Raw genomic sequence first — 16,095 nt, forward strand, 5'->3', positions numbered from 1 at the left:
ACCAAAAATGTCCCATGGGGACTGATCCAAAATGCTCAGTGGTAAGTGTAAAGGGGATATGGAAGTGAAATGCTATATTGTGTGGCCAGAATGCCCCTTCAGGGCCAAGTGCCCTATACGGGAATCCAGGAATATTATTAACTGCTGATGGTTTATAGTTGAGTGCTTCATCAGGAACTGTCGAGACCCAAAGGTGCTGCCTTACTCAAGGTTATGCACCTTCCAGTGGCTAATCACATCCAATGATTTGTTGATATGGGAAGGCACAAAGTGCTACCGCCTTGCCTTCAGATGGGACAACTGTTCCCATCTGGTTTAGGACCATTCCAGTTCCAAAGTTCTTCACAGAAGAAGCTAAGGCCTCTGTTTGTAAATGGATCACAGTTCACGCTTCCCACTGTTCAATGTGACTTTCTTCCTTTCCTTACGAATGCTGTTCTCAAGAGCACTCCCCAATAATGCTCCTGCCCACACATCTCTGCCTTAGAGAGTTTTGTTTACTAGGAAATCCAACTCAAGACAGGGTAATAAAATAATTAGTCTGTTCTATTTGTGATATATAAGGTATTTATGTTTTAAGTGGAAATAGGTCATTTACTGGGTAAGAGTAGAAAGACATATAAATTAACAGAAAGGAGAGTTGATGAAAATCACTAAAATAAACATCCCATAATTACAAATCCAAACTAAGATAGTAACCACAATGCTTCTGAATAGACAATTCGTAATTTAAAAGTTAACAATTCCTGGGTATTTACTAAGTGTCATAAATTATGCTAAGTACTTCATATATACACACACACACACACACACACACATATATATACACACAAGTACTTCATACACACACACACACACACACACACACACACACACACACATATTTTATCTGCCTGATCTTCTCAAGTAGCCTATAAAGTAGGAATTTTTATTCCTATGTATTGGAATTTTGATGAAGACACTGAGGCCTAGAGAGATTGTCCCTTGTCTAAGTTGGTCACATAGCACGTGAGTGGTTAAGCATCAAATCTTGGTCCATTCAATTCCACTTGTGTGCACTGTGTGGATTATGTCTACAGCCTCCTAACAAGGCCTCTCTACTTTTATCTACCTCTAAATCATTGTTCATATTGCTCCTAAAAAGTTGTGTCTAAAATATAGCTCTGACCTTCATTTTCTAATTTAGAACTCTTGCTCCTTAAATTTTGGATAAAGTTCAAACTCCTTACTATGGCATTGAAATACACGGTCTTTCATGATCTGTTGCCTGACCATGACCATCTAGCTGATAGCTCCTGTGGATGCTTTCTAATATAGCTACATAGGGGTTTATGTAAGTATTACAGACATTTATATAATTATAAAGATGTTTGGTTTATTTTCCTAGCAAATCAGAGCTACTATTTAGTGAACCTGCTTGTGTTCCAGACCCCATGCTATGTGCTTTATATTATATATACAATTTCATTTACCCCTCACATAACCTTAGGAGTAAGCACAATTATTCTAATTTTAGAGTTGAGGAACCTAAAGATCATGAAAGTCACGGAACTTCATAGCAAAGCTAATGGCAGAGCTGGGATATAAGCTTAAATCTGCCTCTTGTATTTTAAACTATTATGGTAAAGGCACGCAGTAAGTGTTTATTAAGTAGTTCTCCCTTCTTTTCACTTTATGAATATCTGTAACACATAAATGTCTGAGGTAAAAATATATACAGAAACATTTTAATGTCACAGATAGCTGGTATTTTAAAACTTGTGTACCTACCTGCATGAGATCTTGAAGGCTGTCAACAAAAGAAATCTCTGCTTCTATCATATAAAACTCTGCCAGGTGCCTCCGGCTCTGAGAATTTTCAGCTCGGAAGGTCGGACCAAAGGCAAACACTTGAGTAAAAGCTCTGCAATTCAAGATTAAGAGAATAAAAATAGAATTCACATGATTAATTTTAAGTATTTAAAATATTCAGTGAGCTCTTAATGAAATTAAAAAAAGTTTTGTGTGCCTCTGTCTTGTCCACAGACTGACACATGTTTGCTGCTATATATTTCTCTAATAGGTGATAATAATGGTTTCATTAAAAATGTTACATTGAGGCTGGGCACAGTGGCTCAGGTCTGTAATCCTAGCACTTCCTGGGAGGACTGCTTAAACTTAGGAGTGCAAGACCAGTCTGGGAAACATGGTGAAAATTTACCTCTACAAAAAATCTTTTAAAATAGCTGGGTGTGATGGCCTGTGCCTATAGGTCCAGCTACTTGGGAGGCTGAGGCAGGAGGATCGTTTGAGTCCAGGAGCTCGAGGCCACAGTGAGCCATGTTCATGCCCCTGCATTCTGGCCTGGGCGAGAGTGAGATTCTGTCTCAATAAACAAACAAACAAACAAACAAAAAAAGAAAAAAGAAAAAAAAAGTTACATTTATAGAAACCATTTTATCCTGAAGGCATCTGCAACTGCTTCACAAATCCTATGGTTTTACTAAATATAGAAACATAACCACTTCTGGGTGCACTCTACTGCAGCTGCCTTAAACAGCAGGCAACTGCATTTCACAGCAATCAAGAACAAAGTAAAGAAAAAAACACCGCAGCCCAAGAAACCACACAGAAAATTATCCAGATAACAGCGAAAACTAGAATTTCATGTAGATAAGGTGTGTTCCGAAAACTAGAATTTCATGTAGATAAGGTGTGTTCATTTATTTTTTAAATACATGAAAAAAGAATGTCAGATACATATAGCAGTTCACCTTGTTCAAAGCCCACTCAAGTCCTTCACGACCACTCAAGTTTTTCAGTCAATGGTGAATGACCCCTGAAATGTGGAGGTGAGAGATTTTGAGGAACTACTTTATTCCCTTGATTCCAGATGACTGTAGCTCAACCATCCAAATGGGGAGAAAAATCCCTTACTCTTAAACTCCTATAGTGAAGTGGACACTGCATTTGTCATTCGTTAATGCTTATTGTTTCCCTCACATTCAAACCAAGTAACAGCTGAGATTAGATCAAGCACATATGAAGTAATAAGTATTTCTTGAGGACTTAATCTTTAAATGTGAAGGTTTTGTTAGAACAAAGCAAGCTGTTTGAGGCTCCTTAGCCATGATCCTTGATCCTGAGCACACCTAATCTGTCATTTAGCCAAATAATATTAAGATCAGAAAACTCAGTGTAGAAAATAGATGGATTTTGTATATATATGTTTTTTTTTTATTTTTTTAGTAAAGATACTCTGGGAAAGGAAACATAAAGTAACTATGGTGAAAACCAAGAGATTTATTTTTCTCTCAATTGCCATTTCAGTAAGACCCAATTGGTAGAAGCTTAGGAATTTATATTTTGGTTCTACAGCTACCTTCCTAAGACCATGATCTGCTAACCTGAGAACCTTAGTTTTTATTGGAAAAATAAACAGTAGGAACGCAAAAATATTACTATGGTCATGCCCTTCTTCCAAGATTCAGCTACAGACTTGTCGACTAGAATGTTTTGAAAAAGACGAAACCTACCTTGTGCAGAATGAAAATTTTGACCCTGTTCCCCAAAACAAACAAAAGACAAAATGAACAATCCTGCCTTTCTTTTTACATTTCCTCCAGCTCTGTTAATCTCAGTTAATCCACCTACTCCGCCAAGACAGATCCCACATTCCCCAGCTTATTACATGGCCCTTATCATTTTGATCACAAAATTTAGTTGTTTACACCTTGGAAAACTCCGAAATCTCGCAGCTTTTCTCTATCTCCACAGCTATTGTCAGTGTAAACCTTTGTCTACTGCTTAGAAAATAACAGCTTTTTAACTGGTGTCTGGCACCTGTCTTCCTCCAGTCCCAAACTACAGGTTTCCAAACTCAAATCTGATTATGTCAGCCCTAATTTTAAAATCTTCAATGGTTCCTTAGTACCAAAGAATAAAATTCTAACTCCTAATTTCAACTCAGTTCTTTCCCACACATCCTTTTCTCCAGCCACTCTGAAGACCTTCTCCTTTCCTAGCGTGTCCCATGTATGCCCTTGGGTTTTTGCATAGGCTCTTCCTACCCTGTATTGCCTCCTCCCCTTCTCCTCTACCCTCCAAATGGAAAATTCCCATTCAACCTTCAAGACTTGTCTCAACTGTCACTTCCCCTTTGAATCCTTACCACTCCCCCAAATTTATTGCTCCCTCTCATGTATTACTATAACACTTTTTTTCATGTTTATTATATAGAACATATCACTTTGAAATGTAACTATCTAAGTTATTTTTCTCCCCCGGTGTTTTCCAGAACAGGAATCATGTTTTATTCATATTCACATCTCTAGTGCCTAAGATAAAACAGGTGCTCATGCTGAATGAATGAGTACTAATGATGATGACAGGCTTCCTCAGTTGTAAACTAAAAAGCACATCCTCACAAACAGTAACATTACAAATACAGAAAAATACTCAGATATATGTCACTGAGGCCCTCAGTATCTAAAAGGGGTCAAACAATCCAGGTCTGGCCCCAACAATAAATTCAACAATTACAAGGCCCTGAGTTTCCAATCTGTGACTGTGCCATCTCTCAGTAGGCTGGCAATAGTACAGTACATCTAAATAAGTAAAATGACATTTCTGGTACTTTATCACAAGAAATTGTGTGTATACTTACGGAGCACAGGATGCTCCAAGATAAACAGCAATAGGGATTTTTAAATTTTGCAGTAGTTGATGATTTTCCCTGGCAATGCAGGGCAAGGTCTCTAGCATAAAATGCAGAAGAGGCTCAATAATTTTTATTTCAATTATAGTAAGGATCAGGCTCTGATTGAGGTATCCAAGAGTTAAATATCATTTTGATAGAGTAAGAACTAACGACCACAATGCTTCCTCTAAAGTAACAGAGTGATAAAATGAACTGGAAGGTATGTTGAAAAATTGCGTAAGAAAGCATCTAATCTTTAAGCAGATGAATGTTTAAATAATTCAATAATGATCACCCTATGTCAGTATCCAAAGATACTGTTCAGTATCAAATGTTCTATTATAAGTAATAGCAGCAATAGCAGTAGTAGTACTAGTGGCTACCATTATGGGCCAAGCACTAAATGGCCAAGAACCTTAGAGTTAATCCCTTCATAGTTAACTCAACCTAAGTATGTATTAATACATTTATCTTCCAGAATAAGAAACTGCAATTCAGAGAGGTTGAGAAGCTTTCCCAAAAGTCAAAGTCATAGCTTAGTGAACGGTGGAAGCCAGACTCAAATCCACATTTCGGACTCTAATGCTCTTAGCCTTAACCATGATACTAACAACAATGATGCTCAAAACAACACTGCAAACTCAGAAAATTAGAAAGAAAAATTTTTAGTATATTCTCCCTTCTCAAAGATAACTAGGGTAAGCAGTTTGGCATATTATGAATAGCTTGTTTTATGTGTTAAAATACAGCTCTCTAGAATGTTATCTTCATGAAAATAATGAGAATGATATATTCTCATCAATACTTTGTAATCTTTAGCAAGTCATTTAGCTTTTCTGGTCTTCAAATCCTTATAGGAGTAGGGGTTGGGGGCAGCTTGGCACTGATCTCTACTGTCTTTTGCAATAATTTTGTCTCTAGATGCATGTGGAATCACTTCTATTTTAATTTGTTTCTTTCTTTTTTCCTATCTTCCACAGACATGAAAGCCATTTGCGGCAAAGACTGAACCAACCAACATTTAAATAAAATCTGAGAACAAGGCCATTTCTAAAATAAGATACAAAACCAGGTGAAAGGCCAGTATTGCTCTGAGAAGAGACCAGGAGAAAAAGAAAATACTCGGCACTAAGAATCATTCTTGTGCCAAACTATGAAGAGAGGAAAGCTATATAAGGAAAATCCATGAGCTTGGAGTTAATGTTTAGTATAACAAAAGTACATTCAATACACACCAACCTAGATAGCTACAAAAATGGCTCTTTGGAAAATAAAAAGCAAAATTGCAAAAAAAAAAAAAAAAGGTTCTACAAAGTTCACTTTCTCCCATGTATGGAGTTTTATGAAGCCCTCAAGATGGCAAATTGATTAATATAAAGTGGTCACTGATTGCCTGGCCATTTATTCTTTCTGGCCCTGAAATTTCACAGTGAATTTTACATTTTGAAAGAACAGAGGAACTGCTATTCTTTAGTTTGGGAAGAACTTATTCAGCGTAAGACTGATCAGCAACTTTCACTACACCCTTCCCAAACCATCCCCAACCTCCATATCACTTCTTTACTGTTAGTTTAGTAAAAGTTCATTGACCTTAAGTGAACTCCCAGAAAACTTTTAAAGTGGATTTTAAAAGTTTTTGCCAAGTGCTTTTCTCATCATTCAGAAAATGATAATCTATTTGACTACTGTTTTGTGTTCACTGGATTGTCAATACTGTGACATATTTTGCATTCATTATTTCTACATGCCTAACAGAGTAGACTCCAGATACCCCCTTTTCAGCTTTCCCCTATCCCTCTACCATGCAACACACTTGGTGGAAAGGGACTATAAAAGAGATGCAGCCTTCACCATTTCAACAATCATGTCATGTCAAGATGCCTTAGGGAGGGTGCATTCTAAATTCTAAAAATTCTTATCTTTATTGCCAAAAACTTGTGCCAAATAATTTCCTTTAACATGTTCTTAATATTTTTTTTGGAACTGAATTTGAGACCCAAGCAAAATTTAATCTAAATTGTATGATGAAATTCCAAGTTTGACAGTCTGACAACAATCCTGCTAAAGGGGGAGGAAGGTTAGCTAACCATCTGAGGAGATGACATGTGAAAAGAACATTCTAGCAAAGCAAACACCAACACATAGGTCCTAAGGTAGGAAGGAGCCTGATATGTTTAAAGAATTTAAAGAACAGGTGTAGGCCAGTAGCAGGATCAATGATAAGAGATGGTGGAAAGGACCAGAACATGCAGGGCCTTCCTTGTAAACACAGTAAGCAGTGACCAGATTTTATTTGATACACCTCGAAATACCATCACCTCTTGAAACATTTAACACTATTTTCCTAGTACTCTCCTAGTTTTCCTTCTAAATACTGCTCTGACCTCTATTTCTGCCTCCTTTTGCATGCCGCTTTAGCTGTTCATTAAGCAGTAGCACTCCTCCAAAGTTACTCCTAGAACCTTTAACTTTTCTCACGATACTTTTCCTTATATGATTTCCCTTGGCCAATGATTTCAGTTAACTGCTTACTGGCACACACAAATTTATACCTTCTAACCAGCCCTCTTCTCTAAGTTCCAGAAGTATATATCCATCTGCTTATCTGGTCCTTCCACTTGTCACAAACTGAACTCATGCCTCCCCCCAGCTTCCACTTTGATTTCAGTTGTCTCCCAACCTTCCTAGGCCAATCTTCCCAATACACTTTTTTTTTTCCTGTTGGTTTGGTGAAAAAACCAATATGCTCTTTAATAACACCATGTACTACTTACTGTTCACAGTGCCTTTCAAAATAAAAAATTTACATCAATTAATGTCATTATTTAACATCCATCTCCATTATATTGAAAATTTCATGAGCGACTATATATATACATATTTTTTTTTGGTTCATTATGGCATCCTCATCTTCATTTTTTTTTTTTTTTTTTTCTTTGAGACGGAGTCTTGCTCTGTCACCCAGGCTGGAATGCAGCGGCACTATCTCGGCTCACTGCAAGCTCCACTTCCCAGGTTCACGCCATTCTCCTGCCTCAGCCTCCTGAGTAGCTGGGACTACAGACGCCCGCCACCACGCCCGGCTAATTTTTTGTATGTTCAGTAGAGACAGGGTTTCACTGTGGTAGCCAGGATGGTCTCGATCTCCTGACCTCGTGATCCGCCCGCCTCGGCCTCCCAAAGTGCTGGGATTACAGGCGTGAGACATCCGGCCGCGCCCGGCCCATCCTCAGTCTTAATCCAGTGCCCAACACATACTAGTCAATATTTGTCCAATAAGTAAGTAATTCATTTTCTATAAAATATGCTGATCCCCAAGTTGCATTTTTTTTAAGAGATGAGGTCTCCTATGTTGCCCAGACTGGACTCCTGGGGTCAACTGACCCTCCTGCCTCAGGCTCCCAAGAAGGAGGAATTACACATGCACACTATGGCACCCAGCTTCCCAAATGAATATTCGAAACAGCATTGGGATGGGATTAAGGGTAGAAAAGGAAGGTAAATAGAATATCAATTACTAAACAAAAAATACTTCTGTTCTGTGAAATTATAGTTCACAGAAAGCACTAGACAGTAACAGCATCAGCTTTTTAAAACTGTCACATATTTTTGCTCTGTCAACAAGAAAATCTTTGAAAAGGACTAGAGAGGGTAAACTGCTCTAATTAGAACAAATTTTAAATTAACTATAATATTACTACAAGAAAATAATTATCCTAGTCTATTCTATGTAAACACAGCAGTATATGACTCTTTGGCTCCTGAGTGAAATGCCACTTCTTTCCTACAACAATGGACTCTTCAGGACTGACTGACTGGATATGCGGGCTTAGAAAATAACATTATTCTAAAAGGTCACAAATCTGACTGTTCTTTCTAACTGAATATTTACCCTTATGTCTCAATAAGACACTAAAATTACCTATATAATTTTGTCAACTGCACTTACTCGTGTCAAGATTATCCCTCTTACACCTCTCATATTTAGTGGTCCTTGCTCTGAGGACCACGAAAGAGAACAACATGTAAGTACTTTACTTTAGTTACATGCACTACATACTGTTTAAGTGTTATTTAAGTCTACAAATATTTCAAAGGTTCCATTTTCTTAGGCCTGATACTACAGAGGTAGAGGAGTCATTATGGCATTGAACTATCGACAATTTCCTGGACTCAAGTCCTGTACAGATGACTCACTTTTTTAAGGTTATGGTACTGATTAAGAATATGTAGTCTAAAGACCTAAGCTGAAATCATGGCTCCTCCACTTATGAACAAACTAAGTTCCTAATTTCTGTAAGACTAAATGTCCCCATGCAAAAATGAGGGTGAGTATATAAATGTCATGGAGGTTATTATAAAGATGAAATGAAATAAATACATCAAAAGGTTAACCTAACACCAACTATATGGTAAGAGAACAAATGGATCACAGTTACTTTTTGTCTCCTCCCTTTCCATCGGGCTACAGTTCACATTTGCTTGATTTTTTTTTTTTTTTTTTTTTTTTTTTTTGAGATAGGGTCTTGCTCTATCACCCAGGCTGGAGTGCAGTGGCACAAACACAGCTCACTGTAGCCTCAACCTCCTGGGCTCAAGTAATCCTCCTGCCCCAGCCTCTTGATTAGTGAGGACCACAAGTACGTGCCACCAAGCCCAGCTAATTAAAAATTTTTTTATAGATGGAGAATCTCACCATGTTGTAAAGAACCCTTTACACTTCAAATTATTGTAGATCTCAAAGAAATTTGGTTTATCTAGGTTGTATCTACCAATGTTTACTATTAAAATTAATAAATTAAAATTATGTTTGTGTTACTTAAAAATAATGACAAGGCCACACACGGTGGCTCATGCCTGTAATCCAAACACTTTGGAAGGCCGAGGCGGGTGGATCTTTTGAGGCCAGGATTTGAGACTAGCCTGGGCAACATGGTGAAACCCCGCTCCTACAAAAAATACAAAAATTAGCCAAGCGTGGTGGCATGCACCTTTAGTCCCAGCTAGTTGGGAGGCTGAGGCAGGAGGATTGATTGAGCCTGGGAGGCTGAGGCTGCAGTGAGCTGTGATAATGTGACTGTGCTCCAGCCTAGGTGACAGAGTGACACCCTGTCTCAAAAAAAAAAAAAAAAAACACACACACACACAGAACAAAAACAATGACAAGTCCATTATGTGTTACAAATAACATATTTTTTATGAAACATAATTTTTTCCCCAAACTAAAAAATTAGTAAGAGGAGTGACACTGCTTTACACTTTTATAAGTTTCTTTAATGTCTGGCTTAACAAAAGGTGGCTAGATTCTCATATCTACATTTGCATTCAATCTGTTGCACTATCACATGCCATGAAGACTGGAAAATACTGTATATATAATCTTGAGACAATGAGAATGAAAAAGGCAATTACTGTCTTAGTATTAGAAAATAGTTTCCACTTCAAAAACTCCCCTGAGAGGATGTGAAGCCCCAGAGATATCCAGACCATATGCTGAGAACCACTACCTTTGGCAATGGTTCTTAATGAAGAGTATTAGTTCAGGGCTCTACCTCTGAAGACCTCTATTCAGAAAGTCTAAGAAGGGTCCTGGTCATGGATATATTTAAAAGCTCTACTAGTAATTATGATGTGAATCCTGATAAAGAACTACTGCCCTAAAGAAAGTTTAAACCTCGAATTAATATACTTTTTAAAAAGTTTTTTGACGGCTATATTTTGAAAATAAAAAATAACAATGTTGGCAAGGATATAAAGATACTCCTTGTATACTGTTGGTGGGAATGTGAAATTGTATAACTGTTATGGAAAACAATTTGGTGGCTGCTCAATAAATTAAACATAGAATGACCCAACTATTTCCTCCTGAACATATACCTCAAAGAAATAATAAAGACAGGTATTCAAACAAAACTTTGTACATAAATGTTCACAGTGGCATTATATAGCCAAAAAATTGAAATAACCCAAATATTCATCAATGAATGAATGAATAAACTAAATGTGGTATATTCATACAACGGAACTATTTTCAGCCATAAAAAAGAAATACTGACACATGCTATAACATGGATGGAAACACTAGGCTAAGTGAAAGAAGCTAGACACCAAAGGCCACATACTATATGATTTCCTGTATATGAAATATCCAGAAAAGGCAAATCTATAAAAACAGAAAGCAGAAAGTGGTTGCCAGGGATTGGGCGGGGAGGAAATGGAGAGTACACTATTTTACATGAGTTGTTATAACAAAATATCACAGACTGGGTGCCTTAAACAACAGAAATTAATTTTCCTGCCTTTCTAGAGGCCAGAAATCCAAGACCAAAGTGACAGCAAGGTTGGTTTCTGGTGAAGCCTCTCTTTCCAGTTTGCTGAAGGCTGCCTTCTTGCTATGTCCTCATGCGGATTTTCCTTTGTACACAAGCATCCCTGGTGTCTCTTCTTATATGGACACCAGTCATATTGGATTAGGGTTCCACCCTTATGTCCTCATATAACTTTACTTTTTAACGGTACTATCTTCAAATACAATCACATAGGGGTTAGGACAACACAACATATGAATCCTGGGGGAGAGGCAATTCAGTACATAATAGAGAACAACTGCTTTACAGGTATGGGCCTTCCTTTTGGGGTGACGGAAATGTTCTGGAACTAGACAGTGATGTTGGTTGTACAATGTCACTAATGGTAAATTTTACCTTATGTGTATTTTGCCACAACACATTTTTTAAAAGTTGACTGAGGCCAGGCGTGGCGCCTCATGCCTGTAATCCCAGCACTTTGGGAGGCCGAGGCAGGTGGATCAGCTGAGGCTGTCAGGAGTTTGAGACCAGCCTGGCCAACATGGCGAAACCCTGTCTCTACTAAAAATACAAAAATTAGCCAGGTGTGGTGGCATGCCCCTGTAATCCCAGCTACTCGGGAGGCTGAGGCACAAGAATTGCTTGAACCCAGGAGGCGGAGGTTGCAGTGAGCTGAGATCACACCACTGCACTCCAGCCTGGGCGACAGAGTGAGACTCCGTCTCAAAAAAAAAAAAAAAAAAAAAAAAGGTTGAATGACGAGATTGTCTATCAAGCACTTTACACACATTTCATTTCATCCTTGCTACCCTATAAGAGAGGTGATTTAATTTCATTTTATAACTTGAGAAACTGAGGCTTAGACAAGTTAGTAAATAGTCCAGAGCACCACATCAAAGCTGCTTTAACATAAGCAGTCCAAATCCAGGGCCCACTTACTATACTGCTGCAAGTGTGCACTCTTAAAAAGTAAAAAGTTCAGCACAGATGCTGAATGGTACACTGAGCTCCTTCACCCAGACTGTAGTGCAGTGATGTGATCTTGGCTCACTGCAACCTCTGCCTCCCAGGTTCAAGTGATTCTCCTGTCTCAGCCTCCCGAATAGCGGGGACTACACGCGTGTGCCACCACGCCCGGCTAATTTTTGTATTTTTAGTAGAGGCGGGGCTTCTCCATGTTGGCCAGGGTGGTCTTGAACTCCTGACCTCAGGTGATCCGCTGACCTCAGGTGATCCGCCCACCTCAGCCTCCCAAAGGGCTGGGATTACAGGCATAAGCCGCCATTCCCAGCCTGACCTAGCTCTTTTAATTACCACTTAAGATTGAAAGTAAAAGGCACAGATAATTGATACGAAAGGTAGTATTTCATAAAAAGGGTACATTTGCATAGGCCTATATACTACGAAAGAAATAAAAATTTTCTAATACTCTTGACAGACTCCAAATCACACAGAGCTTGATTTATGAATATAAAAGCACAAACGAACCATCAAAAACTAGAAATAGGCAAACTGCTTTTACGGAAGGAGTTAGCCTATAGAAAGAATATACGAAAAATCCCTCTTCATTTTCCCTGAATTGGAGGAGTAAGAAGGAGGAGGAGGAGGAGGAAAAAGAGGAAGAATGGCATGCTCTGCCATGCCAGGCCTTGTAGGTTGCATGAATACTAAAAATGAACACTCTTAATGATAAGGATCACGGGATGACCTACACAAAAGGTAGAGAAACTCTGGGTTGAACTATTTGAACCGTTATCTCCAAATTCCCAAGTTACATCCAACCCTCCACAGCTATATAGGAAATACCAGTATCATCAAATCATACATATATTTTGGCTAAGAAAACTTTTGAGATAATTCTTTCTACAGTAGTCCCTAAAATACTATCTGCCTAAAGTTCAAATTTTTCCACTGAACTTCACACCATATTGTCCTAAAGGAGAATCAGGAGGAAAGCCCAGAATAATTACCCAGTTGAAGAAACTAAATAAAAGTCCCTAAAGAATGTTCCAGAAACAAAAAACAAGTCTCTACCTCCTGATCTTTATCCTAATTCACATGCTAAATCCACCTCTTACATGTGAAATAAGGCTGGCTTGGGTTTTGCATATTCTCCAACTGTAAAGATTTATGTGACACATGTCTGTTTATCCGTCCCTTACACCTGTTTCATGTGGCAAAACACCAGCTTGGTTTTTTCTTTTTTTTTTTTCCCGTGTAGGGTATATGTGGGGAATAAAATAGGAATTGACATCAAAATAAATAAAATTAATGTGGCTAGCAACCAATACATGTGACTAAGCTTATTTATTATCAGCTTTTACTTGTGAGAGGGAAGGAAAACCATGACTGAATTTATTGACAATTTTTTCTAAAGGAGCAAAGATAAAATTTCCTTTTATTTTCTGTAAAACACAGACACACACATACACAAACACACATACACATATTATTTTTTCCTACAGTCTTTGTTACAGCACATCTTCTACAGCCTATGAGGCATTTCTATTAAGTGGTTCCCTAAAAACAAGCAAATATAACACCGGTGAAGAGAGAAATTTAATCTGTTCCTATTCATCAACTTTAGGGTGATCACAGGTCTTGGTTTGCCCAGGAAAAACCCATTTTATGCTGACTGCTCCAGAATAACTGTTATCAGCCCTCCCTTTCACTCTTTAAAGTGTCCTTGTTTAGATGCCCCAGCTCTGCCCCAAAACTGCACTTAAGGTTGTTAGTGGGTTTCAGTGAAGTAAAATACACGGAAATGTTTCCGTGGTTTCTATAATTCATGCACACAGTTCACAGGTAAATTTTTACAATTTTGACTTAAAAAAAAAAACACACTAAATTTTCTGAATTCATGGCAAGAGAAATTCACACCCACTGCATGAAAATGTAGCCCGGAGTGGTGGCTCATGTCTGTAGTTCCAGCAGTTTGGGAGACCGAGAAGGGAGGATCACTTCACCCTAGGAGTTTGAGACCAGCCTGGGCAACATAATGAAACCTTGTCTCTTAAAGAAAATAAAATACACACACACACACACACACACACACACACACGTACGTATGTATACATACATATTTTATGTTAAAAGAAAAAAAGAAATTTCAGTTTCACATAATGAGGGTACTTTAAGATATCCTAACAGATCCAATAGCATAGTATTTCAAGTTTTTAAATGCATTTTCTGATGGAGTTTTTTTTTTTTTAACTGATTTTTTCCCCCCAACTAGAATAGACTGATGAACTAAATCAAAAGCATGGAAGTAATTCAAGCCCACAGGTTATAGCAGCAAAGAAGGAATGGATACAGAAGCTTAGGGCCTGGCTATCTGTCTGTATCTTATCATCATTATCTACCTGAAGTCATATTGATTTATTCATTCAACAAATATTTATTAGGCTACTAATCACTGTGGAAAATACAGAGGTAAATCAGGTATGGCCTGTACCTTCAAAAAGTTTATAGGCTAGCAGGGTCTTCATTGACCTAAAAATACAAGCTAAGATATAAAATCCCTAGGAGAAAACATGGAAGAAAAATGTCGGCAATCTTTTGGACAGGATAAAGAAATTCATGAACCACATAAGAAAAAGACTATAATACAGCAACAGAATAAGAAGCTTCTGGTCTTCAAAAAAAACTATTTTAAAATTGAAAGAAAAGGCAGACTGGGGAACAAAAATTACAACACCTATATCTGACAAAAGGCTTGTATCCAGAATATATAAAGAACTCTTACAACCCAATAATAATACAACAAACAACCTAGTAAAAATTGGATGAAAAAAATTAAAAAGATAGTTCAAAAGCAAGACACATGAACAGCCAGTAAGCACATGAAAAAAATGTTCAAAAGTACTGGTCACTACAGAAATACAATTTAAAACCACAATGACATATCCTATACTCACTAGAATGACTACAATTAAAAATACAACATCATCTTTTGTCAAAGACGTGGACCAACTGGCATCCTCATCCACTGCTAGCGGGCATGTAAATAGTACAATTACTTCAGCAAATTATTTGGTAGATTCTTACAAAGTTAAGCATTAACTTAATTCCTAATTATTTACCCAAGGGAAATAAAAACATATGTCCACACACAGACTCCTGCATGAATTTTCAGAGAGCTTCACCATCACAATAGCTCCACACAGGAAACAACTGAATATCAAACGACAGATGGATTGACAGTATTTTGGGAAGATGGCAGAGAAGAAAGCACCAGGAATCTGTCTACCCACCTAGACAAGTGCACTGATATTATTTGTCTGATTTAACTGTTTTGTGTTGAGATGGAGTCTCGTTCTGTTGCCCAGGCTGGAGTGCAGTGGTGCAATCTCAGCTCACTGCTACCTCCACCTCCCGGGCTCAAGCAATTCTCCTGTCTCAGCCTCCTGAGTAGCTGGGACTACAGGCATGTGCTACCATGCCCATATAATTTTTGTATTTTTAGTACAGACAAGGTTTCACCATGTTGGCAAGGCTGGTCTCGAACTCCTGACAGCCTCAGGTGATCCACCTGCCTCAGCCTCCGAAAGTGTTGGGATTACAGGCATCAAACACTGCACTTGGCCTGATGTAACTGTTTTTGAAACTTGCAGTCTATGGAATACCCACAACTTCCAGAGAAAGGCTTATACAGTAAATTGCAATTTTGGTCAATTTCAGCTCTTAGCACAGTAGCAGTTGCCCATACCCCTCTCCCAGCCCTGAGGGAGGCAGCTGTGCATGTGTTCCCGGAACCCCCTGCACACAGCTTGAGGGAGCTGGGTTGGAGAATAAAAGGATCCTCCAAATACTGGGAATCTATGCCTAGATTGCTGATTGTGGCTTCTAATCACAGAGATACAGAGAGGCAGGCACCTCCTCCGATTGTTACACACCCCTCCCCACCCCCACCCTGCCCTGGTATTATTTAAAGAGCCAGTGGACTTCTCCACTTCATTTTTCTTTTATTCTCCTTTGGAAGTCAGACATTAAAGACTAGGATAGTCAAAAACAATTGCATATATGGGGAAAATGAGAAAGTTATGGCACCTGCCTAGGGAAAGAATCAGGCTCAGAAAGACCTGAGAAGACATTAAGTTTATACTTTGG

The 16,095-nt window shown here is 38.3% G+C and overlaps 1 protein-coding gene across 2 annotated transcripts in view; it reads right to left on the minus strand.

Moving 5' to 3' along the window:
* The window catches only part of NARS2 (asparaginyl-tRNA synthetase 2, mitochondrial), a 156,438-nt gene that overhangs the window by 62,860 nt on the left and 77,483 nt on the right, over window positions 1–16,095 (minus strand). For both annotated transcript variants that reach the window (XM_032167029.1, XM_032167030.2), the window contains exon 7: window positions 1,771–1,903. In XM_032167029.1, coding sequence (XP_032022920.1) covers window positions 1,771–1,903 — 133 coding nt within the window. The remainder of the gene's footprint in view (window positions 1–1,770; window positions 1,904–16,095) is intronic.

This window comes from Hylobates moloch, unplaced genomic scaffold (genome assembly GCF_009828535.3).
Source record: "Hylobates moloch isolate HMO894 unplaced genomic scaffold, HMol_V3 SCAFFOLD_11, whole genome shotgun sequence".
NCBI classification, from domain to species: domain Eukaryota; kingdom Metazoa; phylum Chordata; class Mammalia; order Primates; family Hylobatidae; genus Hylobates; species Hylobates moloch.